At 38.3% G+C, this 24,893-nt stretch overlaps 1 protein-coding gene across 1 annotated transcript in view; it reads right to left on the bottom strand.

Moving 5' to 3' along the window:
* The window catches only part of dcc (DCC netrin 1 receptor), an 899,751-nt gene that overhangs the window by 102,683 nt on the left and 772,175 nt on the right, over positions 1 to 24,893 (bottom strand). The window contains exons 20-22 of the mRNA XM_051928027.1: positions 14,536 to 14,752; positions 10,714 to 10,745; positions 2,549 to 2,614 (exon numbers count right to left, since the gene is read on the bottom strand). Coding sequence (XP_051783987.1) covers positions 2,549 to 2,614; positions 10,714 to 10,745; positions 14,536 to 14,752 — 315 coding nt within the window. The remainder of the gene's footprint in view (positions 1 to 2,548; positions 2,615 to 10,713; positions 10,746 to 14,535; positions 14,753 to 24,893) is intronic.

Below are 24,893 nucleotides of genomic sequence, written 5' to 3' on the forward strand. Positions count from 1 at the left end.
GAAGTTGTCACGAAAGAGCTTTCAAGCATGTTGCTGATCACTGGTTTTGACAATGTTTTGTTGATTTATAAAGTATGCCCTGCCCATCAAATAGTCATTAATGGCATGAGATTGGAAGCCATGTTTATAGGATTGTTTTTTTTTTGACATGTTAAAACAAATGTGATTTCCCGATTAAACCCGATCAGGATGAGGATCAACAAATAGATACAAGGAGCAAATGAATATGAATGGTCACATATTTGGTAAAGTGGAAACTCTGAGTCTCCATATAGTTCTTATCAGAGTACCTTATTATTAAGTAAATGTTCGACAGAGTAGAACTTTAGTTTTGAACAGGGGCAAACAGTTTCCTCTTCTTTCTTTACAGATTACCAGGATGCAGGTTAATATCTGTATTATTTAAGTGCATATTGATCTACTATTTTGTGTGTCATTTATTCATTCATATTCATATCTAATTTCTTTGACATCTTGTAAAGCAGTTTGAGCTACATTCTTTGTGTGAAAATGTGCTATAGAAGTAAATGTTGCTTCTGATTGTTGCTTTCATTTGTGATGAGCTGCAGAATTTTGTTTTCTGAACCCAGTATCTGTCCTATAGACAGTCCATTTCCTTTTAGTATTGCCGTAGTGTACACTACTTTAATAACTTTCAGTTTCTCTTCTGGCAGTTTTCATCCATACTTCATGTGCGTTTAACATTTACTGCAGTCCAGTCTGAGATGGTAAAGCTACCTGTAAAAACTATTGATACAAAGAAATGCCATTGTAAACTCCTAGTGTGTACAAGGTCAAGATGGAGATGACCTAACTACAAGAATCTACTGAATAAGTTTCTGATTCTCAGTATGTTTATTGGGGTATATTGAATTAATATTTTATTTGTTAGTAAGACTGGCCCATAACAAATAGGCACTGTATATAGATTTTATATTTTTTGGATTTCGTACACTACATTAATCCTATGTTATGTCTAAAACAAAATAATACTTGGCAAAGTGATAAGTCTCTATGTCATAGATATTCTTGACTTTTAGATGATGATTAAGTGAATTTTCCACACTTAATTCTTTAATAAAATCCCTGTATGCGTCCATGTGTCCGTGTCTTCTGGTGAAGTGTGCATGCATGGGGCACGAAGCGATGGTTCAAAGGCCACCTGACACGTTACACAAGACAGAGATGGCGGGACCTATAAAATATCGCGCAGGAGATCCAATCGGATTTCGGTAAATGAGGTAAGACCTAAAACAGAAAACACGAAAAATCCAATCGGGTACTGAGACACGGAGACTAGCTTCCCCATTGTTGTGCAAGTGTTCACTCTGAGGATGTCAGATTTGCGATTAAGAAGCTTGGCCCGGTAAAGTGTAAAGTAAAAGTAGATTTATTTTCACACACATTACATCAGTTGCTGGGGAGAATCTGCTGATTGCCCACTGTTGTCACAGAAAATTAAAAGCATATTACGGACAGCAAAGCCAGTATTACTGTCAGAGAAAATTACATGCATTTTACGTAAAAAATTTAATGAGGTAAAAGGTCCCTTGCCATTTAATATAGACTGTACCTACTAATGTTTATGGACTACTGTTCTAGTGCCCGTTATTGTAACGGGCTTAATGACTAGTATATAATAAAACAAATAAAATCAGGACAAGCTATTCTGCTCCACATGTAAAGAATAACAGAATTTATTGCTTTCTTGAAGTTAAGAAATAGTTTTTTTGTTACTAAATTTGGATCAAATGCTAGTAAAGGGCACACTCATGCACACGTTCCCAAGACCTTGTGCACAATCATCCATTAACTTAACATGCGTACCCCTGTTTGTTGAAGGAAACAGGCATTAGGGTGAATATCCACATAGAGTTGGTGAAGGTGTTTAAACTCTTAAAAGACAAGAACTGGCAATCACTGTAGCACCACAACAGCCTAGATTAGGCAAATCCATCTATCCACTCATTTTAGGATCCCACTTATTCCAGGGTAACAGAAAGCTGGAGCGTATGCTATTAATTGTAATATACTGTACATATTTCTACATTCACCTATACCATGCCAATTTAGAGCTGCGAGTCATCCAAATATGTACCTGTTTGGGATCCAGGAGGAAATAAGAGCATTCAGTCGAAAACCCATACAGACACAGGGAGAACTGCAAATTTTACACAGATAATGACTTGCAGGTCATGTACTGTCAGCCCCTGAAGCAATAAGGCACTAATGCTGATCACAAAACCACAATGCTACACCAGCTTTGGAAGATTAAGGTTAGAAGTCAAGACACAACTATAATGCATTCAATAATATTGTAATTCTAATATTTACAATCACCATAGTGATAAAATATTTCACTTGTTTTACTCAAGGTAATGTCTCAATTATTAATAAGAATGGCAATTTTGCACCCGTTTATGTCAGCCTTTGGATTGGGTAAATGTGGTGCATTATGGAAACGAGCAGTCCCATGAAAAAAAGCAATAATCCCTGCAAGAAACTCTATGGTAGCAAGATTTGGGTTTAATTTAGTCCCAGTGCTTACCGTTAAGGCTACTCCTGTCAATCAGATTAGTGTCAGGCGGCCAATATCCTCCGTCACCATGGCGACCTAAAGAGTAAAAAAGGTATTTTAGAGGAATGGCATGAAAGGAATCCAAATGACACAATTTACTTGAGATAAGCAAAGCTGTTCAGAAATCTACAAAGAGGTCAAGAGTCCTCTGTTCACTGCTCTTTTCTCCCCTCTGGTCTCTTAATTATTGAAACTGAAAAGGCAGAGGTTGAAAATTAATTTACTGTCAATATTTTTGTCATGGAAATGGCAAAGCAGTGAATCGGTAAGCATGGATCAAGGTCTTAAGATTTCAAGGAGTACATGTCAATTTTCTAATAAATGTAAATGCCCACCTACAAAAAGAAAATGAATGGGCTTATGTTGCACAGTAAGCATTATACAATTGTATGTATGTATGTCTTAATGTTAAAATCATGCTTGTTTAAGTGCTGGTAGCTTATAAGAAATCAGGATGTTAACAGTTCAGTGTTATCCAGCCATCATTTTAGTGAATCCAGTTTTTGCATCATGGGTAAGCTGACCAGATCCTAGTAACATCCAGTTCAACACAGGTAGTAAATTGGGATGGAGCACCAGTTTATCATGGGGCAAATTCACATGCTCACTCAATTTGGAGCTTTAGAACTTTAAAAAAAAAAAAAAACTGGGACAAGAACAGTCCAACAAGCTCACTTAGATGATCCAAAACAAGTTTAGATTTGAAGGTTCCTAATTTCCTGCTCTCCACTGCACTACTTGGTAAATTATTCCATGTATTTATGGTTCTTTGCATGAAGAAAAACTTTCTAACATTTGTGCAAAATCTGTCCCTTACACGTTACCAAACATATCCCCAGACTTTTGATGCAGAATTTATTTTAAAGCAACAACTGAGATTCAATGTACTAATTCCTTTCATGTAAATTTAAACACTTCTATCATGTCCCCTCTTTCTCTCCATTTGCTTAAACGGAAAAAGTTTAACTCCTTCAATCCATCCTCAAAGCTCATTCCTCTTAGTCCTAGAATCAGCCTAGTAGCTCTTCTCTGGACTTTCTCTAGCAGAGCTACATCTTTTTGTATGTCTGGTTAAATTTCTTTGCAAATTTGATAAGGACATGAACACACCCCACTGTCAGGTACGCTTTGGTTCACCAAAGTCACAGAAGAATAAATCGGACTCTGCCGCTGCATGTATTAAAGGTGAAGTACCACTTCTGGTTAACGGAAATAGATCAAAAGTGGACAGAAATCAACATTTTGTACCTAATACTTGTATGCAAAATTTGGTTGATTTAAGTGAAAGCGTACTCAAGTTATCGTGTTTACATACAAACACACACACACAGACAGGCACACAGACATAATTCCAAAAATGGTATTTTTGGACCTCAGGGAGGTCTAAAACGTTGAGATTCATCAAAATCTCAAAATGGAATTTTTGGACGGATTCCAATGCTTTCCCTACACTTCGTATATGAGAAAGTCAGGGTAGGTCTAAAATGTCGAGATTTATCAAAATCTCGATATTGAATTTTTGGACAATTACAATAATTTCCCTATACATCGTATGTGAGAAAAGTAAAAAGCACACATAGTGCTGTTCACAGATAGCAGTGCTTCCACACATGAGAGTGGACCAGCAGAATGCTGCAAAGCTGCCCACTCTGTAAAATGCAGCTAACTGCACACACTCTAAGCAGGATCCATATTAGGAAAAGAATAGCAGACATGGATTGTTGAAAATGTAAAATATCAAAAAATACAATTGATTTATTTGAACAAGTATAATCCACACAGTAGAATCCTAAACACGGGCTGGCAGTTATAAATGGAGAAGGTAAAACGATTTAGACAACAGTTTCCAAAAAGCTCAAGATAAAAGACAAAATCCAAAAAAAAAACAAACATTAAAAACACTAGAAGCAAAGTTACTACAACCAAGGAGAATTGGATACTGTCTGTTGAAAAGGCAAGGCTATAAATGCTTGAGTGAAAAAATTGTGCTTGATTCTCCTATACAGTATATGTCCCAGGCCTTCCATCATGTTACCAGTGCACAGGAGTCATTGCCATACAACAGACTCAGGTAGTAGGGGTCAGAGGCAGAAGGCAGGTTCAAAGAGAGGCTAAGAGTTGGAGTATCATGTGTGACGATAGCCATACTGAAGAATGAATGTTCAAACAATCCAAATCTGAATTGTGAATTTTAGATGGACTGCAATAAAAAGTAAGACTAGTTTAAGATGGATTAACTCACTGGATCATTGCTTTTCAAACAAGTGTAAGAGACGGCTGGCAGCTCAACCCGGCCGGGATGCCCCTGAGATGGAAGGATAGGAGAAGGTAGCTTTTCTAGGACACTGCCTCCCCCAAGATGCTAGATGTCAGCTTCCCTTGACTGCAGCAGTGCCCCTGATTACCAGAGGGCACTATGGGACATGGAGTCTGGCAGATTTCTCTATCTGACCAGGAAGTGCTGGCAAGTCACATGGGAGGAAGAGAAGAAGCACTTCCGGGTCAAGGACTATATAAAGGACTGTGAAACACCCAGCAGGTGAGCCAGAGTCGGGTGGAGGTGGACAAAGCTTGCTGGGAGGTGTGGAGGAGAAAAGACAGAGAGAGAATTGTGTTGATTATTGCATTTACTTGTATTAGTTGTGGCTGTGGTGCTTAGGGGCACTGTTTATAGAAGAAAAAGTGTTAAAATACTTCTGAGTGCTTTTACCTGGTGTCCTGAGCGTCTGTCTGTTGGGTTTAAAGAGGCAACAGTGCCACCTAGCATTCACACAAGCCATATTGAACTAGGCATTGTTTTAAGCTTTGAATATTTATTGATTTGAACTTGTAATTTTTACTTCATTTATTAGCCTGGTGGTAATTCAGATTAGCATGGGCATCAGCTTGGGATAAGAACACAATTTTCTAATGTAAACATGATAACGGTTTTAGGGTTATCAATCATTCATGTAATCATTGTTAACTCCACTTGGAGTGACCCTTTAATTTTAGGATGTATGCCGCACAGACAAAACACAAGAATCAAAAGAGACGACCCTCACAGTCACCCAGACCAGATGTCTGCATTCTCACTGAAATTGCATATAAAAGACCTCAGCCGATCGAAGAAATGTTTTAAGCAGCTATGCAGTCAGGCTGGAAGGGACTCAGCCTCATCATCATCAATACCCTTACATAAGTATCTTTCAATAAGACTCTTTTCAAATACATTTCCTACTTTTTGCTACTATTGGTTTTACTGAGTTGTATTTCTATATTGTAATATGAAGTTCACATTGTTTGGTTGGGCCAAGGTATAGTGCTAAGAGCACAAGTTTCAAATACCTTGAAAACATCAACATCCAATTGTGCTTAAGGCTAAATAACAAGACCTCGCAGCATGACAGATGATGAACCTGCCTTGCTTTTAACCGTTCTTCTGTGATGGGCCTCCGACCAATGTAGCGGTCTCTATTCCCAGTTACGCTGCTAATGTCAGTATTCGAAAAAGACTAATGGGAAACATTACTGGGATTGAAGAACAAAGAATTAATTCCTATCTTGCCCAAGGTGTAAAAATACTGTTATATTGAGCTCATCAATCCACTGTAGGACAGAACTGAATAAAAGGCTCCTTTCCTGAGTGAAACGTGCCTTCTCAATTTCATTCTTTAAGCCAGGTTGCAAAATATGTCATCCATACAGTAGAATTTACTCTGGACAATACAGGAGAAAAACATACTCAAAAGATTCATGCTTAAATATCCAACTAGGCAATAATGCAAAAACTGAAATTTATGAAGATTTAATTTTTTTCTTCACTTGATTAGAGCATAGGCATCAGTCTAATATAGTAGATTCAAAAAAGTATTCAGACCTCCTCACTTTCTGCACACCTTATTGGGTTGTTAATTTAATTTTAAATAAATTTGCCATTTTGCTCATCAATCTATGCTTAATAACCCTTAATGACAAAGTAAAAACATGTTTTCAGAAAGGTTTGCAAATTTATGAAAAGTAAAAAACTGAAATCTCTCATTTACATAAATAATCAGGTTCTTTTTCTGTGGCACTCTAGATTGCGGTCAGGTGCATCCTATTTGGCTTAATTCTCCTTGAGATGTGTCTAGAACATGACTGGAGTCCACCAGTGGCAAATTACATTGACTGAATGTTGTCTGGAAAGGCACAGACACTGTGTATATAAGGTCCCACAATTCACATTCCTGGGCAAAAACCAAAGTCATGAAGTCCAGGGAACTCACTGTAGGCCTCTTTAATCAAATTGTGGGAAGACATAGTTTGAGGCACAGGTATAAAACCATTTCTAAAGTGTTGAGTGTTCCCAGGAACACAGTGGCCCCAGTATTTGTGAACTACCAGGACTCTCCCTCGATTAAGGAGGCGACCAAGGACACAATGGTCACTCTAAATGAGCTTCAGATGGGAGAAGCAGTTCAAAGAACAACCATCTCATCAGTGCTCCATCAGTTAGGCTTTTATGATAGATTGAAGCCACTGTTGAGTAAAAGTTTATATGACAGCTTCTTTGGAGTTTGCCAAATGACATTTAGAGGACTCTTGAGACCATTATGTGGTCTGATGACACAAAAACTGAAATCTTTGGGCAGAACTCCAAGGACTACATCTGGTGAAGACCAAACACTGCCCATTACCTACCTAATACCATCCCTACAGTGAACCATGGTTGGTGTCAGCATTGTGTTTCAGTGGTGCTTTTAGTAAGAACTAAGGGAAATACTGTTAGGTCCTTGAAGAGAAGATGCTCAGGATTTCACAGAATCTCAGACTGGTGCAAAAGTTTACCAATCACCATTCAGTCTAATGGAGTTTAAGGGGATCTTCCTGGAAGAATAGGATAAATTATCCAAATCTATGTGTGCAAAGCTTGTTGAGACTGAATTAAGGGTCTAAATACTTATATAAAGGAGAAATAATAGTTTTTAATTTTTTATAAATCTGAAAACCTTTTTGAAAACATGTTTTAATTTTGTCATTACCTGTTATTGAATGTAGATTGATGTGAAAAAATGTTGAATTTATCCATTTAAAATTAAATCTGCAACACAATAAAGTGTGCAGAAAGTGAAAGGCTCTGAATACTTTCTGAATATACTGTATATTTAGATGGCTAAATTATTAGGCATTTAATCACGATGCTGCGGTGGGCTGGCGCCCTGCCCGGGGTTTGTTTCCTGCCTTGTGCCCTGTGTTGGCTGGGATTGGCTCCAGCAGACCCCCATGACCCTGTAGTTAGGATATAGCGGGTTGGATAATGGATGGATGGATGGATTAATTACGATATTGTCACACAGAAGTATTGGAAGTGGTATTGTACTGAAGCATTGGCACAGAATCTGCTCTTTGAAATGAAGATTGCTCTCTAATGTTCACAAAACAATTTAACAATATCAAACTTGCATTAACCAACTCAGGGTTGTGCATACAGTGGTAATCACCCCTGGTGTAGGACAAAGTGGGCATTGGCAATTTTGTGAGGCTTTTAATGGCATATAATGCCTGTAAAATAGCAGATTTAACAGGGATGCAGAAAGTCATTTTGACCAAGAGTGACATTCCACAGTGAATGGCTGAACTTTTGCCAGCTCTGGACTTCATCTGATAACAAGGTGTAAGTCAGACACCTCTGCAGAAGCTCAGACAAAACTGGACATTCATTTTAGGTTTGTAGCCACCTCCTGGGTGTGATGGACAAAATGAGGCACCTATAACTGGAAGTGACTTTGATCCTATCGCCAGAGGTTACAACTTCCTTCAAAACTAGCTACATTTATTTCATCTGTCTCTTCAAGGAAACAGAAAGTTGATGATCTGTGCTCTTTTGAGGGAGATTAAAGGTGGTGAATTGCTCTCTTCAGGCTGAGAAGTCACCCACTCACTTGAGCTGGATGCCCAGAACTAGCTCAAAGACCCACTCTGCCAAGCCAAGCTCTGTGGCAGTGATTAATTCCTGAGACACAGCTATTACTTCATCAAGAGAATGCTAGTGTTTACACCCTTTTACCAAAAAGAGTAACACATTTTCCTATGAAGTCGCACAAGACACAGGAAAGAAGCCTAACAGCAAGCTGAGGAAGGCAGCCTCACAGCACGGGTAAAGAACCATGTAGCAAAAACTGAGAGTGCACTCCAGCACAAGAAGAGTCCTCCACTTGAACCAGGAGGAACAGAACACAACTTCACACCCTGGACATCATCCTTAAAGCCTTGATATCATAAAGCTGTGGCAAGATAAAATAGAACTCTAAATAGCCAGTTAACAGCAAGCCTCTTCTGTGACGTTACATGTTTGTTGTCTATTTTAGCTGTTTTGCATTGTGATCTGTGTATCTATTGTATCTATGTTGATATATATGTAGTTACCACATTTCTATGAACCTTTATAAATAAATTGTATTAATTTGTTTATTAAAATGAGTGTGTTTTATTTACCTTGATATAATAGCTGACAGAGAAAGAGATAAAGAGCATTGCCGCACCCACCACATAACAAACCAAATCAGGATCCCAGATTATGACCCGAGTGCAGCCATGCAACAGGTGACACCTCAGCAACACACTAGCTGAGATGAAATGGAACCAGTGTGAGGTTTTTTATGGTGGCTGGAGTGCCAATTCTGCCAACAACCTCTAGTTTTTTTTCTCTGCAGGTTGGAGGCCCTACATGTTGGGCTGGATGTAGATTAGTATCATACCCAGGACAGAGCAATTGCAGGTTAAGGGCCTTGCTCAAGGGGCCAACAGATTAACACTTTTGGCATTTACGAGATTCGAACCGGCAACCTTCCGATTGCCAGTGCAGATCCCTACCTCAGAGCCACTACACCACCCTGAGAAAGGCATGGAAAATAACATGGGAGCCTTACCAAATAATTAATTGCTGTCACTGCCAAAGGTAAAACCGATAATTAATTAGCATCAATCTGTCAATTCTTTTTCTCACATCAATAGAAATATCTGACACTGGAGTGGATGCCATTTCAACACAAGGTGCAGTTGCACACACACTGACATTCACACCGACATAGGCCTAATCTGTAATTAGTATAGTAGAAGAAAAAACGAGTACCTGGGGGAGACACAAAGAAAATCATGTGCAATCAACACTGATGTGAGTAAGCGAGAGTGGGATTTGATCCCAGGACAATGGATTAGTGAGAAAACAGCGTTTACCACTGCGCTGCCCATAAAACTACTTCTAGTAGCAAACAGGTAACTGTCAAATTTGAAGCATTCTGCACCTTATGCTATTCATATTTAAATACACATCATAGGACTTTATTATTCAAAATCATAAAAGGTATGAAGGTATTTCTAGTGCTCTTAAATAGTTCATTTCTAGTGCTCTTAAATGGTTTTAAGTAAACGTCATGTGGTAGCGTACAATACAAAAGCCATAATTAAGGCCCTGATTTAGGCCAGAATATTTTCAAAGTAATATAATTTTTGAGTGTAAATGATTCAGTCTTGTAAGTTTTAAGAGTACAGTATGTTTTACATAGGCCCATGACACTATGTGAAAATGTTTTCTTAATATTATAAGCTTACTGACCAGATAAGAGCTGGTAAAAATAAATAAATAAATAACACAACAAGCAATGAATAATTGATTTCTGCTTTCTGGTTTTAAATATTTAGCTGACAGAAAAAGATATTCAGTGCAAAGCTGTTAGTAGGACTCATCAATATTTGTTATACTAGCTTAGCATGTTTTCACCATTGCTAATATTTTACTCCTTTCAAGCCAGAATTAGTCAAGGAATAAATAATAAACCCACACTCTTTATACTGACTTTACAGGATTATTTTACATGAAATGCCAGAAAGATGGACTTTCAAAGTTACTTAAAATTAATCTCCTGAAGATGAGCTGACATTGGACTTTCACCAGTACAGAAGTACATAATGGGGTTTTCTCTACTGATAATGTAAACCTTTGGGTTTGTTATATGTAACTTTATTAAGCAGATCAATAATCACTCAGGCTCTGGCATGCTGAAGTGAGCATACACGTAAATCAGCACATAAAGTGGTGATGTGCTTCATTCCTGGAACAACAATAAAGAGCAGCAGGTAAAAAAAAATGTCTTGACAGATTGGGGACAAAGTACCTTGGTCATTAGCCATTTTGTCAGGGTGTTCACTGTAGAAAAAAAGAAAAAGAAAAGAAGATGTTATTAGAGATTGAGGAAATAGGGAGTCTGGTGCTTCACAATGGAAAGAATTTCAGAATACAGCCACTTTCTATTTTCTCTTTAAGGCAAAGGGAGAATTTAACCTTTTCCAAAAAGAAAAACAGTTTGAACACCATACCAAGTGTGTTATGTAAGCACAATGGATCTGGATAATGCTCTCATTTTAATAACTGCAAACATGTGATGAGAAATCAGATAAGGGAGAGCACATCTTCAAGTATTAGAAAATAGTTTGACAAAGAAAAGAGATTTTGCTGCAAATTCAGTTCTTGACTTCATATAATAATCATTTACTTCTGATGCCTCTATATACAGCAGCTCATGTTTTCTGTTGTTTCTTGTTTCACAAATAAGAGAAAAGGTGAAACCAAGCTGTAGCCTATTAAGGCTTTTCCCTCACCGGTCCATCACATGATTGCAAAGCAGGTGTCAATATTGTTTCCAGCACTTTGTAATTTTTTAACTCCAATATCACAGTCCTACATCACCCTAGCCACACTGGAACTAGAAAGTCTATATCTTTTGGTAGATGTGTCTATGTGTTTAAAATAAACGATGTCTTATTATGTTTAGCAACTTTAATGTTATGAATTTGCCGGTGGGGGAGAGAGAGAGAGAGAGAGAGAGAGAGAGAGAGAGAGAGAGAGAGAGAGAGAGAGAGAGAGAGAGAGAGAGAGAAGGAGAGAGAGAGAGAGAGAGAGAAGGAGAGAGAGAGACCACCTTGTGATGTGATTGCCTGGGCAATCTGAGGGTAATAATTTACAGGGTCAACCAATATGATAGAAAGGAGTGCTAAATAGACATTTGAAATAAAGTTTAGAAGAAAAACACGGAGACCCAGGCTTTGGAAAGTTGAAACATGGAGGACTGAGCAATTTTCTAGGGATCTATACAAACATGGAGCTACGTAACTGTAAATGGTGGCATTCACAGTCACACTACAATAAAGGCACTTCACAGAAATAGTTGCCTAAAATTGATGGAGTGATGTGGAATCTATCTATCTATCTATCTATCTATCTATCTATCTATCTATCTATCTATCTATCTATCTATCTATCTATCTATCTATCTATCTATCTATCTATCTATCTATCTATCTATCTATCTATCTATCTATCTATCTATCTATCTATCTATCTATCTATCTGTAGCTCCTTGATATATGAACGTGCACAAAACTACCTGTTGCTGTCTCACCTCTACTATTACTTTAAAAGATGGACATATACAGTGGATTCAGAAAGTATTTAGACCCCTTCACTTTCTCCACACTTTATTGTGCTGTATATTTATTTTTAAGTGTACAAATATTTTCACTTTGCCATTATGTTTTCAGAAAGTTTTCCATATTTATGAAAAATCAAAAACTCCCATCTCTTATTTATGTAAATATTCAGGCCCTTTGCTGTTGCACTCGAAACTGTGACCAGGTCCATCTTGTTTGCTTTAATTATCCTTATTATGTTTCTAAAACATGATTGGAGTCTTCCTGTGGCAAACTGAATTAATTGAATATAGTCCAGAAGAGCACACACTGTGTACTCTCTGTAGACCTCTCTGATAAAATTGCAGGTACAGATCAGGGAAAGAGTATTAAACCATTTCTAAAGCTTTGAGTGATCCTAGGAGCCCAATGAGAGTGATTGTGGAATGGAAGATGTTTGTAACCCCCAGGACTCTCCATAGAATTGGTCTTCCAACCGGGCAAGAAGGACCCTGGTAAGGGAAGTGACCAAAAACCCAATGGTTACTCTAACAGAGCTTCAAAAGTCCTCTGCTGGGATTGGAGAACCTGACAGCAGGACAGCCTTTTCAGCAGCACTTCTTCAATCAGGAGTTTATGGTAGAATGGTAAGCCCATTAAGACTTTGTCAAACAACATTTAAAGGACTCTGAGATCATGAGGAAAAATGTTCTCTGGTCTGATAAGACAAAAACTGAACTATTTAGGGAAAAACTCCAAGCACCATGCCTGATCACCTGCCTAATACCATCCCTTTGGTAGTGCATGGTGATGGCAACATCATGCTATGGGGTTCTTCTCAGTGACAGGGACAGGAAGACTGGTCAGAACGGAGAGATCCTTGTAGAAAACCTGCTCCAAAGCACACACTACCTCAGACTGGTACTTCACCTTTCAGCATTACAATGACCCGAAGCAAACAGCCTGAGTGCAAAGTCCAACTAGGGAGACCTAAAGATGGCAGTTTACAGACGTTTCCCATCCAACTGAATGAGCTTGAGAGGAGCTGCTAGGAAGAATGAGGTAAATTTGCCCAAATCCATGTGTGCAAGGCTTGTAGTTATTTACCAATGAAGATTTGAAGCTGTAATTGTTGCGAAAAGGGTTTTTACAAAGTACTACATTATTGAGTGTGAATATTTATATGAATGAGAGATTTTAAGAGAGAGTTTAGTACTTTCTGAATCCATTGTATACTGTAATATTAGAATAAAATCTGCAATGTTGTATTAAAGTACCCAACAGCCATACTTGAGTAAGTAAGTGTGGCAAGGAGTACATCCTTAACTTAAATATTATCAAATATTATATATTAAATCAAATACTATGAGCACTGCAGTTAAAGAATTACCCAAAAAAGCTTCTAAATTGTAAAAACTGTAGTGGTATAATATACTGAGACACCAAACAACCCTTTCAAAACAAAATATGAACACTAATTCTTTTCTAACGGGTAATTATTATTGTTTATCTACAATTATTACATTTTATCTGTAAAATTACATTTCAAAGCTGACAAGCATCATACAGTGTATTTATGCCATCAGTTATACATTTGTGGTATTGATTTGGCATTAATAGCGCGTCAGAAATATTTACTAGATTAAAAAACGTACATTTAATGTGAAAAACTGTATTAGATTTGTGATACATTTTTACAATCCCATGTTAAACGCTAGAATTCCAACAACAAAGAAATGTATCAATGTAAATAAGTAACAGGAATAGTCCAATGGCGTTCTAATGCTATCTGTCCATTTTCATCTAAATAGTACTGTCACTTCAAATACTAAAATATAATATTACATTTTGAAAAGGGAAAGATTGCAATATAAATATATGTATTATTATTATTACATTGCTATCTATCTATCTATCTGTCTGTCTGTCTGTCTGTCTGTCTGTCTGTCTGTCTGTCTGTCTGTCTATCTATCTATCTATCTGTTTAACTATCTTTATATGTAGCATATTCTCTCTCTTTATTACACATTAAAGCTATAACAAGAAAATGTGAAATATGTACCATTTTGTTTATTTTAAAAAATATCTGCTTTTTAGTTTGAAATGTGTCTTCTTCCAAACGCACCTATTGATGAGAGTTTTTCTGGCTGTGCGCATTGACAAAATTGTTGTGGAGAGTTAAACAAATTGTCTGTGAGTAAATGAAAGAAACCTGTTTTTTTTAATCAGTTGGAAAAAGTCTAAAATGTGCTTTCAGAGGAGAATGATTGATTTGCCGCTTGAGATACCACTTCTAGTGCTTCTAGGTCTCCTTTCTAACAACTGCAATCAATTTATGCTTTACTTCTGCTGATTGCTATGCTATAGGGCTTTAGAACATTTTTAAAATATACTGTACCTGGCATTCCAGGAGGGTCTTCAACCCTACTATTAGGATTGTGCTTGTTTATCTAAACTGTCCACAATAACACTAATGTCCATTTTCTTTTGTAATTTCATCAAAAACAAATTTGCTCTGGCTACTGACAAACAGTTTTGTGAGACATTTCCAACCTTTGGGTGTTCTGAAGAGAATGGAGTCAGACAGCGGGCCGACTCCCTTTGCATTCTTGGCCTGGATGCGGAAGTAGTAAACAGTGTCAAGGTTGAGGTCCATGATCTGGTGAGTGAGGCGGTCTCCACTAATGGACTCCATTACCCAGTCATCAATTGGCATGTTCTTGTCAAGCGTGTAGAAGAGAATGTATCCTTGGGAAAATAAATTAACAGGAAAAAAACAGTTAAAACCATTAACCTACTAAAATCATCATGTCCCCACATTGAAATAACAAAGAGAACAGAAGGCGCAGTCATTCCATATGTTGCAACTGACACAATAAAGGAACTTCACCTGCTCTTGGTTTGATTAAGGGAAACTCTGCAGGGCTCTGACATTTTCAAATGATCAAAACCATCAACAAACATGAATCCAACAGATTACAGGATGCACTTACATATTGGAAGTTATGGCTACATAAAAACAGAGACTATAGAAACCCCTGAGCAACCGAGCAGAGACAAAGAAAATATCTGGAACAAGCCGATGATTTATATTGACAAATTGACAAAAGAAATACCTTGACGTCTTTCAACACTGTACAGGTTTTAACACACTTGGCATACAGAATATCTTATCAGCTCTAGCAATCTCCTCAATTTGTACAATGTTGTAGAGCAAGGGTTCCCAAAGTGGTCGATATTGACCCCCTGGGGTCGATTTGAACTTTCTAGGGGTCGATAGTTTCAATGAAAAAATTTGGGGGTCAACGACAGCAAAAATAGACCCCCTTACTACTGCTATTTGTTTGTTACTTCAAAATATCTATGATTCCAATAGGTACCTAATTAAGAAGTAAAATCATTTAAAAAAAACACATTACATACCAAATTTGCGAACGAAAAGGTAAAATGTGTCATTAAAAGAGTCACACGTAAGAATGCATGAAAATACATGTAGCACAAACATGTCTGTTCATTGTCTTATCGAACATATCAAAGCAAGTGCGGATATGAAAAACCATTGCATGTAATTAGGGGGTCGACGGTTTTAAAAGTTTTTGGTAAAGGGGTCTGAGGATGAAAAAAGTTTGGGAACCCTTGTTGTAGAGGCTCACATAGTCATGAATTAGAAAGTTCAAGGCCACAATGTTTCAACTCTAACTTTCCTATGAATTAAATAATTATTGTGTATCTTGTATCATGTATCTAGTTGACTTGTAAAGTTGATTTATTACATTTGACTCTGACTTAGATTTCTAACTGAATAAAAATCAGAGATCTACTTTGACTTCATTCAAATACAGAAAGAGCTATTTATAGCATTCAGTCGCACATGTAGCTATCAGTAAGTATTTGGAAAATAGGAAAGTCACCTAGATAGATAGATAGATAGATAGATAGATAGATAGATAGATAGATAGATAGATAGATAGATAGATAGATAGATAGATAGATAGATAGATAGATAGATAGATAGATAACACATTTACTTATTTTAATGTACAGATTGTACTTTCTACCATTTTATATCACATACTTCAGAATTTTTACATTCAACAAGTGAATCAGCCCAGTGCAGCTAAGCATCAGCACCAAGTAACTTAATTTCTTTTTTAAGAGTCTATTTCAGTTCTGAATGCCACAGTATTAAGGTGAAGTGCATTGTGTTCCATTTTCAATTATCATAGTAGAGCTATCCATCATTCTGCCCATCAGTCCTAGCATGTTCTGCTAAGAAAGAAAGAAAGAAAGCAAGAAAGAAAGAAAGAAAGAAAGAAAGAAAGAAAGAAAGAAAGAAAGAAAGAAAGAAAGAAAAGCAAGCACAATTCAGCAGTTCTTTTAAACCTTATATATTCTTCTTGCAGTAAACTGCAAATGGATTGTGCTTGCAAACTATTTCAGTAAGCTAGGTGGACCCTTTGAAATGTAAAGAACTTGTGCGAAATATGATGCTTGGTTTTCCTCTTTAACTTGTTCCTAATTCCCATGTATAATTCATTTTAAGGAAGCTTGCTTCAATTTTTGAAAAATATGCTGCTGCCCAACAGCAACAGTGGAAAGTGCAGAAAATATAATCAATAATTAGTGTGTCACTGTGATTTATGACTTAAATGGTTAAGGAGACATAGATGTAATTTTTTTAACTATTTCAGTATAGATTTTGCTGGCATACTGTATATAAACCAATATAAGAGAATTCTGTGAATTTGTCCCTTTATTTGAGGCGCAGAATAAGGTTCCTTTAAAAATGTAAATATCCAAAAAGACATTAATGCTTGCATCAGTTTATGGCTGCAGTGTGGAAGAGTTGAAGAAAGAGCTTGTAAAGAACTGTAATGTTGTAAATAATACTTACACATGATAATAAGCTGCAGGTACCATGCCTGGCTGCTGCTGTTTCTTTGTCACAATAGTCTAAAAGCTTAGTGCTTTTTTGTTGAAAGTCATCAAACCATTCATCCCTTGGACATGTTTCCACCAAACCACACAATTTGAGCACAAAAATTCAGTGACAGATAAGCAAGTTTCTAATGTTCCTGCAACTCTTATTCTAATGACGATGATAATGCGCTAATAGTTTCTATATGATAAATGCTTGTACTTTGTTAGTTTTCTCCTGAGCTTAGCACATTTTCCTTTATTTATTTAGGTTTTCAATCATGTAGAATTTTTGTTTTTTTTCACTTTGTTTCTCCACCCATCCTTTATCTAACCCGCTATATCCTAACTACAGGGTCGCAGGGGTCTGGTGGAGCCAATCCCAGCCAACACAGGGCGCAAGGCAGGGAACAAACCCCGGGCAGGGCGCCAGCCCACCGCAGCCCTTTGGTTAATTTAATGTTTCAGTCTAATTTGTATTTGTGTGAGTGCTGTTATTTTTAGTGTCCATTACAAAGACATGATGGCTTGTTGTCTGGGATCAGAGTCACACAAGTTTAGCTGTGTCATGTCATTGGTGTGATTTTATTTTAAGCATAATTACCAAAGTTTGTGGATTCATTTCTAAAACATGTCTGCAAGTGTTTTATTCTTTTGTCAAACTGGTTACTGACTTTTGTATATGAATTTTTTGACGTTGAGTTCTAATGTATGTATTAGTTTTGTCACACAATGGTTAGTCTTTACTAGTTATGACCCCCTGATTGTTTTAATGGTTAAAATTTTCACCTACTGGTCCACTCTGCTCTTCAACTGCCTGCCAGTTTAAACCCTGCAGTTGTTTGTATGCTTTAAGTTAAATCAGAATTAAAAACAAACTTGAATGCTTCCTTTTCCTCTAATGCTCGAGTGTCTTGTCCTCTGATGCACATTATGTGGTGTGTGCAGATTTGTTTCTGGGTTTGCAATAACTAACCTATTTTTCAGAAAGTGTGTGCCTTCTGAAAAAATAGAGATCTACTCCTATCAGTTATTATTGACTGTAGTATAGCAGTGAGTTCTGTATGCCAAAGGTGATAAACCACTTAACCCCGCAGCTGGCCTAATGCATTACAATTCTTTTTATTTCAGAGTAACTATAAAGGCCCTTCATCTTAGGCATTACACACCTCTCAATACCAGGCCATCATTTTCCAGCCATTACATCAGCCTTAAAGTACAGCTTTGAAGTTCTACTTTCAGCACATGCTCTCACTGAGTTTTACAGCACCCACTACTGCAGATAACATGCGATCTTGATCTGTGGCATGAAGTGCATTTTATTAGCACTATGACAATGATCACCATGACAGGCCCTCTATGAAAGAAAGATTGATGATGAACATCGCAACCAAGACTGGCAAGTTGAGCTACGAAGGCAAGAGACCATGTAACAAGAGCTCAAGGCAAATATTTGAAAGCAAGTCACAATATTTACTTCCCTAGGTTAAATAGCTGCTAGGAATTCTAACTGGATACTTTTGAGCAGCTAAAGAATTTTATTTTCTTTGGCTTGATGTCTTGGTTTCTTCTTTTTAACCAAACATGGACTGTCTCTGTTTAGATGATTTATTTGTATTTAAATCATAATTCTAAGTAATATGGTGGTAAACTTCTTACTGTATAAAATGTTTGTGTTTTTCTGCCAAGAGGTGATTATAAATACAAGCTCAAAAATGCCTAATCCAGTGTTTGGTAATGGGGGGCTCGATTTGGTGCCAGCAGTACTGGATGCACAGAAGGAGCCCAACCTGGATGATGCGTCATTTCATCTCAGGACACACAAACTTACTCTTACTCTTACACACAAACAGGTCTAATTTAAAGCTGCCAATTAAATGGTCCTGCATGTCTCTGTGACTGCAGTTTCCAATGTAACTCTGGGCTACTTATAGATATATATTTTATATATATATATAAATGTTTTCGCGTGGAAGTGTGTGTGTGTCTGTCTGTCTGTCTGGCCCTGAAGTGTGAGGCTACAGCATGAAGCTCAAAGAGATGGCAAGGCCGCTCCAAATTAACGAGTTGGAAGAAGAAAGAAGTATGAGGCTACAGCATGAAGCTGAAAGAAAGCGACTCTGCCGCCAAAGTGAAACACAAACGACAGAGAAACTCACCTAGCCGCTGACAGACAAGGGGGGGTGAGCATGTCCGCAAAACGAAACCGCTGACTCTGTATTTCAATTTTTTTTCTGACTTTTTCAATGAGTTCTAGGAGTCTTGGCTTTTTACAGAATATATATATATATACTGTCCAGTTCCAAAGTCCAAAACACACAAAAACACAAACACAAAACACACACACACACACACCACGCTGAGTGGTGGCTCTGAGGCTAAAGATCTGCACTGGCAATCGGAAGGTTGCCAGTTCGAATCCTGTAAATGCCAAAAGGGACTCTGCTCTGTTGGGCCCTTCAGCAAGGCCCTTAACCTGCAATTGCTGAGCGCTTTGAGTAGTGAGAAAAGCGCTATATAAATGCAAATAATTAATAATTATTCTTCTTTGTTTTATAGCAGCACACAATGCACCAATCCCCAACAATGCTCACAGTCCCTCTTTTCTCTTTCTTTCCTTTCTTTCTTTCGTCCTCTCTATTCTTCTGCCGCCTCTACTCCCCTCCTCGCAAGTTGCGTCCTCTGCCTCCCAACTCTGGCTCCCCGAGTAGTGACTGCTGGCTCCTTTTATAAGGCACCCGGAAGTGCTCCAGGTGCTCGTTGACCTTATACTGGCAGCACTTCAGCTGCTCTCCAAGGCTCAGCAGCACCCCCTGGTAATGCCCCCAGATCCCAACAGAGCCGTATCTAACTCCATCTTCCATGAAACCCTGCAGTAGTCTGAGGCACCACTGCAACCCATGGGGGCTGCCATCTAGTGTCCCTGGGGAGGAACTGTTCTGGCCATGTTTGCTCCCCCCATCAGTGAAGAGGCCGGACAAGGACCCGGCAATCTGTGACAATATATACTGTATACAGTATATTACATATAGCTTCATTTAAGTGTAACCCTGATATGCTGTATAAGCATTTAATTATCATTTTTATCATGGCTCCGCAATCCGTACTAACCCCTACTTTCTCTGCTGTTCTTTTTACAGTTTTCTGCGGTGGCGATCTGCGCCACCACCACCTGATCAAGGCACCATGCAGTCCCTACATTGATGGATTGAAGGCCAGAGGTCCACATGAACATCATCATTTAATTGTTCCACATTAATCCTGAAAACCACGAGGACTGACTAAGGTCATTTATGTTAGGTAGAATGCCTAGTGGGGGCTGGGAGGTCTCATGGCCTCGGAACCCCTGCAGCTTTTGTTTTCTTTCTCCAGCCATCTGGAGTTTTTTTTTTTTCTGTCCTCCTGGTCTTCAGACCTTATTTTATTCTTTGTTACTTAGTATTGCCTAATCTTATTTTTATATTTTTTTTGTTTATGCATCTTGTAAAGAACTTTGAGCTGCTATGTTATATGGGTTGGAGACGGTGGCACTGACCAGAAAGCAGGAGCCAGAGCTGGAGGTGGTACAGTTAAAGATGCTAAAATTTACACTGGGTGTGACAAGGATGGTTAGGATTAGAAATGAGGACATTAGAGGGTCAGCTCAAGTTGGACGGTTGGGAGACAAAGTCAGAGAGGCGAGATTGCATTGGTTTGGACATGTGCAGAGGAGAGATGCTGAGTATATTGGGAGAAGGAGGCTAAGGATAGAGCTGCCAGGCAAGAGGAACAGAGGAAAGCCTAAGAGAAGGTTTATGGATGTGATGAGAGAGGACATGCAGGTGATGGATGTAACAGAACAAGATACAGAGAACAGGAAGATATGGAAGAAGATGATCTGCTGTGGCAACCCCAACGGGGGTTGAAGAAGTAAAGCACTTTGAGCTACATCATTTGCATGAATATATTCTATATAAAAAAATGTTGTTGGTGTTGTTATGTGATTAAAAAAGGTGTCAAACACTGTTTATTGAGAAGGATATGTTAAAAGAAGTGGAAAATAATTGAGCTGCCAACCACTATGAATGGTACCAAGCAAAACTCTTTTGAGTTTTAGGAAATGTTATAATGGACAGTTACTGCCCAACAGTTAAAAAAGTCAAGACAAAAACAGGAAAATTATTAGAGAAGGACAGAAATAAACAAAAAAAGGGGAAAATAAGACACAAAGCTACTGAGTAAAATAGAGGATCAGCTTAGGCACCTACATGTCTCACTTCAATCAATATTATATTGATCTGCCATTCCCACAAATAAGCTGTTTACACAGATTCTGTTATATATCCAAAATCTTGGCACACACAGGACTCGATTGCTTACACTTAGACATTGAATTATGCTTGCATACTCTCTTGATCCAGGGAAAGAAAAGAGTCAAGAGTGCAACAATCCAAACAAAAAATTGATTAACAAAGGATAGTCAGGCTATTGAGCAGCCTCCCGAGACTTGCTAAACCACTACTGTATATCCCAACAGAATGCATCCTTACTAATCAAACAAAACAAAACACAAATACACACGCTGACAGTGACTGCTGTAGCTTGTTCTTCATCTTTTCCTTTTGGAGAAAACACAGACCTACCCAATACCTTAATTACAAAAAGGATGTCACACCCCAATCAACCAATTCTGAACAAAAGAATAATTGGAATAAGTTAATTAAAATGCAGTGGGTGTAAAGCCAGATAAAGAGATTGCCTTGCAGCGAGGTACATATCCTGCAGATCTACAAGTGTATATCAAATTAACAGAACATAGCAGATCTACTTAATCCAATTCATGGTTGTGGAAAGTCAGAGCCTCTCATGGCACCTCTGGGCCTGACAGGAAACTGCTCTCGACACAGTCCATTACAGAATCCACTGATTTACACACACACCTACACTTTGCCAATCTGGAATCACCCTTTAGCCTCACCTGGCTGTATTTGGGAATGTGGAAAGGAGCAAAATACCCTGAGCAAAACACACAGAAACTATTGAAATCATAAGAAAAAAAATTGAAATGCAGAATCTTTTGTTTTCTTTTGTGAACGTGATCACCCCCCTTGTCTATCAGTGGCTAAGTGAGTTTCTCTCTCTTTGGAGGTTTTGTTATGCCGATGTGCTTGCCTCGCTTGTGTATTAGAGGCTAAGCGAGTTTGTCTTTCCTTGGCTGTTTCACTTGGGGGACGGAGTCGCTTTCTTTCAGCTTCATGCTGTAGCCTCGTACGTCTTTCTTCTTCCGACTCTTTAACTTGGGGCCGCCTTGCTGGCTCTTTGAGCTTCAAGCTGTAGCCTTGCACTTCATGGCTGGATAGACAGACAGACACACTTCCACGCATAGACGTTTATATATAAGATTACTTGTGAATTGTTTACTTAAAAGAGTCTGAGACTGTGAAACATTCATATTTAGCAGAAATCACTGTAAGTATATTCTCCGAATTTGGCCAAAATGAAACAGCTGTCCTCAATAAACAAGTTAAGAGAGTTAACCATTAAGAAACTGAAGGAATGGCTGCTGATAATGAGGCTTTGCAGTTATATGCGAATAATAAATACTGTGTTTCCCCGAAAATAAGACCAGGTCTTACATTAATTTTTGCTCTAAAAGATGCATTAGGGCTTATTTTCAGGGGATATCTTATATTTATTCATAATAATAATAATAATAATAATAATAATACATTTTATTCATATAGCACATTTCCCATGCTCAAGGCGCTTCACAGAGTCTTAGAAAAAACAGCAGGGTATATGTAACATTGGATACAAATGTTTTCCTGAACAGAACAATGAAACAGATAACTAAGCATTAAATAGAATAAAGAACAATAAACCAGAGTAAAATACTAAATTCAATACTAAAAGAAAAACCTAACAAATAACCTAATTTGTGATATAACAGACACACAAGTTATCCTGAGCACCTGGACAGAGAGGTAAACTGAAAGAAAGGGCAGAATATTAAGTTAAGTTAAAAGCCTTCCTAAATAGATGAGTTTTGAGTTGTTTTTAAAAAGAATGAATGGAGTCAGCTGATCTAATTAATTTCGGGATGTCATTCCAAAGTCTGGGTGCTATGGAGCTGAAGGCCCTGTCACCCATAGAGTGCAGGTTAGTGTGAGGCACAACAAGATTACCAGAATCAGAGGACCTTAGTAGGCGAACCGGAGCAGAGTGATTTAGAAGGTCACTGATGTAGTCCGGTGCAAAGCCATTTAAAGCGTTGTAGGTTATTAATAGAATTTTATATTCAATCCTGTAAGACACAGGGAGCCAGTGAAGGCGAAGCAGGATGGATGTGATGTGCTCACTGTTGCTAGTCCGTGTAAGGACTCTTGCAACAGAGTTTTGAATCAACTGGAGTTGTGATAGAAGATTAGAAGGGGCACCTGCCAGCAGCGAGTTACAATAATCAATGCGGGATGTGATAAAAGCATGGACAAGTTTCTCAGCATTAGAAAAGGAGAGGAATGAGTGATAAGTTACGGAAGTGAAAGTAAGAAAGTTTCTTAATGTGGTTTATGTGGGTGGAATCATGTACAACAATATACATTTATCCAAATACAGTAATGTCATCTTCTTCTGGAATATCATAACTCTCCACATTCAAACCCCAAATTCCAGCCTGAATTTCTTGCTACTCCAGCCGCTTTTAGGATCCTCCAGGATTGATGTGCATGCTTCAATGTTTGATAAATGGTTCGATAAGGTGAAGCAAAATGCAGACATACAAATGTATCCATGTCTCTTTTATATTCAAGCATCGCATATTCCCGATCATAATGACACGATACATTTTAAAAGTCTCACATACCATCTTCTGTGCTGTCTTTTTTTTTGCACCTTCACAATGCCATCAGAATGTATGGCGGTGTATTTGAGCCACAGAGAAAAAAAAAATAAGGACTTAATGAAAATGTCTATTTTGTGATTAAAGTGGAAATTTCGGCTTTAAACTTGAGATGTCCACTTTAACCTCGTAGTTTACTTTATCATTAAAGCAGACCGTTGTAAACGTCATCTTAAAACCAACCCAGTTGTTAAATTGCTACACGCTTCTGGGGCTTCCTCCTGACCTGACAGCAGCGGCAAGCAGCAATAGATCGCCTCACAGAACACATCCATCCATCCATTTTCCAACCCGCTGAATCCGAACACAGGGTCACGGGGGTCTGCTGGAGCCAATCCCAGCCCACACAGGGCACAAGGCAGGAACCAATCCCGGGCAGGGTGCCAACTCACCGTAGGACACACACAAACACACCCACACACCAAGCACACACTAGGGCCAATTTAGAATCGCCAGTCCACCTAACTTGCATGTCTTTGGACTGTGGGAGAAAACCGGAGCGGCCAGAGGAAACCCACGCAGACACGGGGAGAACATGCAAACTCCACACAGGGAGGACCCGGGAAGCGAACCCAGGTCCCCAGGTCTCCCAACTGTGAGGCAGCAGCGCTACCCACTGCGCCACCGTGCCGCCCACAGAACACATTAAATTTATAATATTCCAGCTCTATGCACATTTAGAATTCTTAGATTTATACTTGATATCACTTTCATGATGAAATACCTTTAAATACTGTATGTATATTACATTTTACAGATAAATGGTTAACTTTGTTTAAATCATGAATACTGTTAATAGTTACACATATGGGGTGGCACGGTGGCAGAGCAGTAGCACTGTTGTCTCGCAGGGAGTCACATCCCTGGTGTTACCTGCCTGGAGTTTGCATGTTTTCCTAGTGGGTTCCCACAGTGTGCTCAGTTTTCCGACCAAAGACATGAAGGTTTGGGGATTTGGTGAAGCTACAATGACGTTACTGTATGTGTGTGCTTGTGTTCACCTTGCAATGAGCTGATGCCACGTTCAGGGATTTTGTTTCTGTCTTGCGCCAATGCTTACTGGAATGGGCGCATCCCCGGATTGATGGATGTAAT

Source organism: Erpetoichthys calabaricus, chromosome 5 (assembly GCF_900747795.2).
Source record: "Erpetoichthys calabaricus chromosome 5, fErpCal1.3, whole genome shotgun sequence".
In the NCBI taxonomy this organism is placed as follows: domain Eukaryota; kingdom Metazoa; phylum Chordata; class Cladistia; order Polypteriformes; family Polypteridae; genus Erpetoichthys; species Erpetoichthys calabaricus.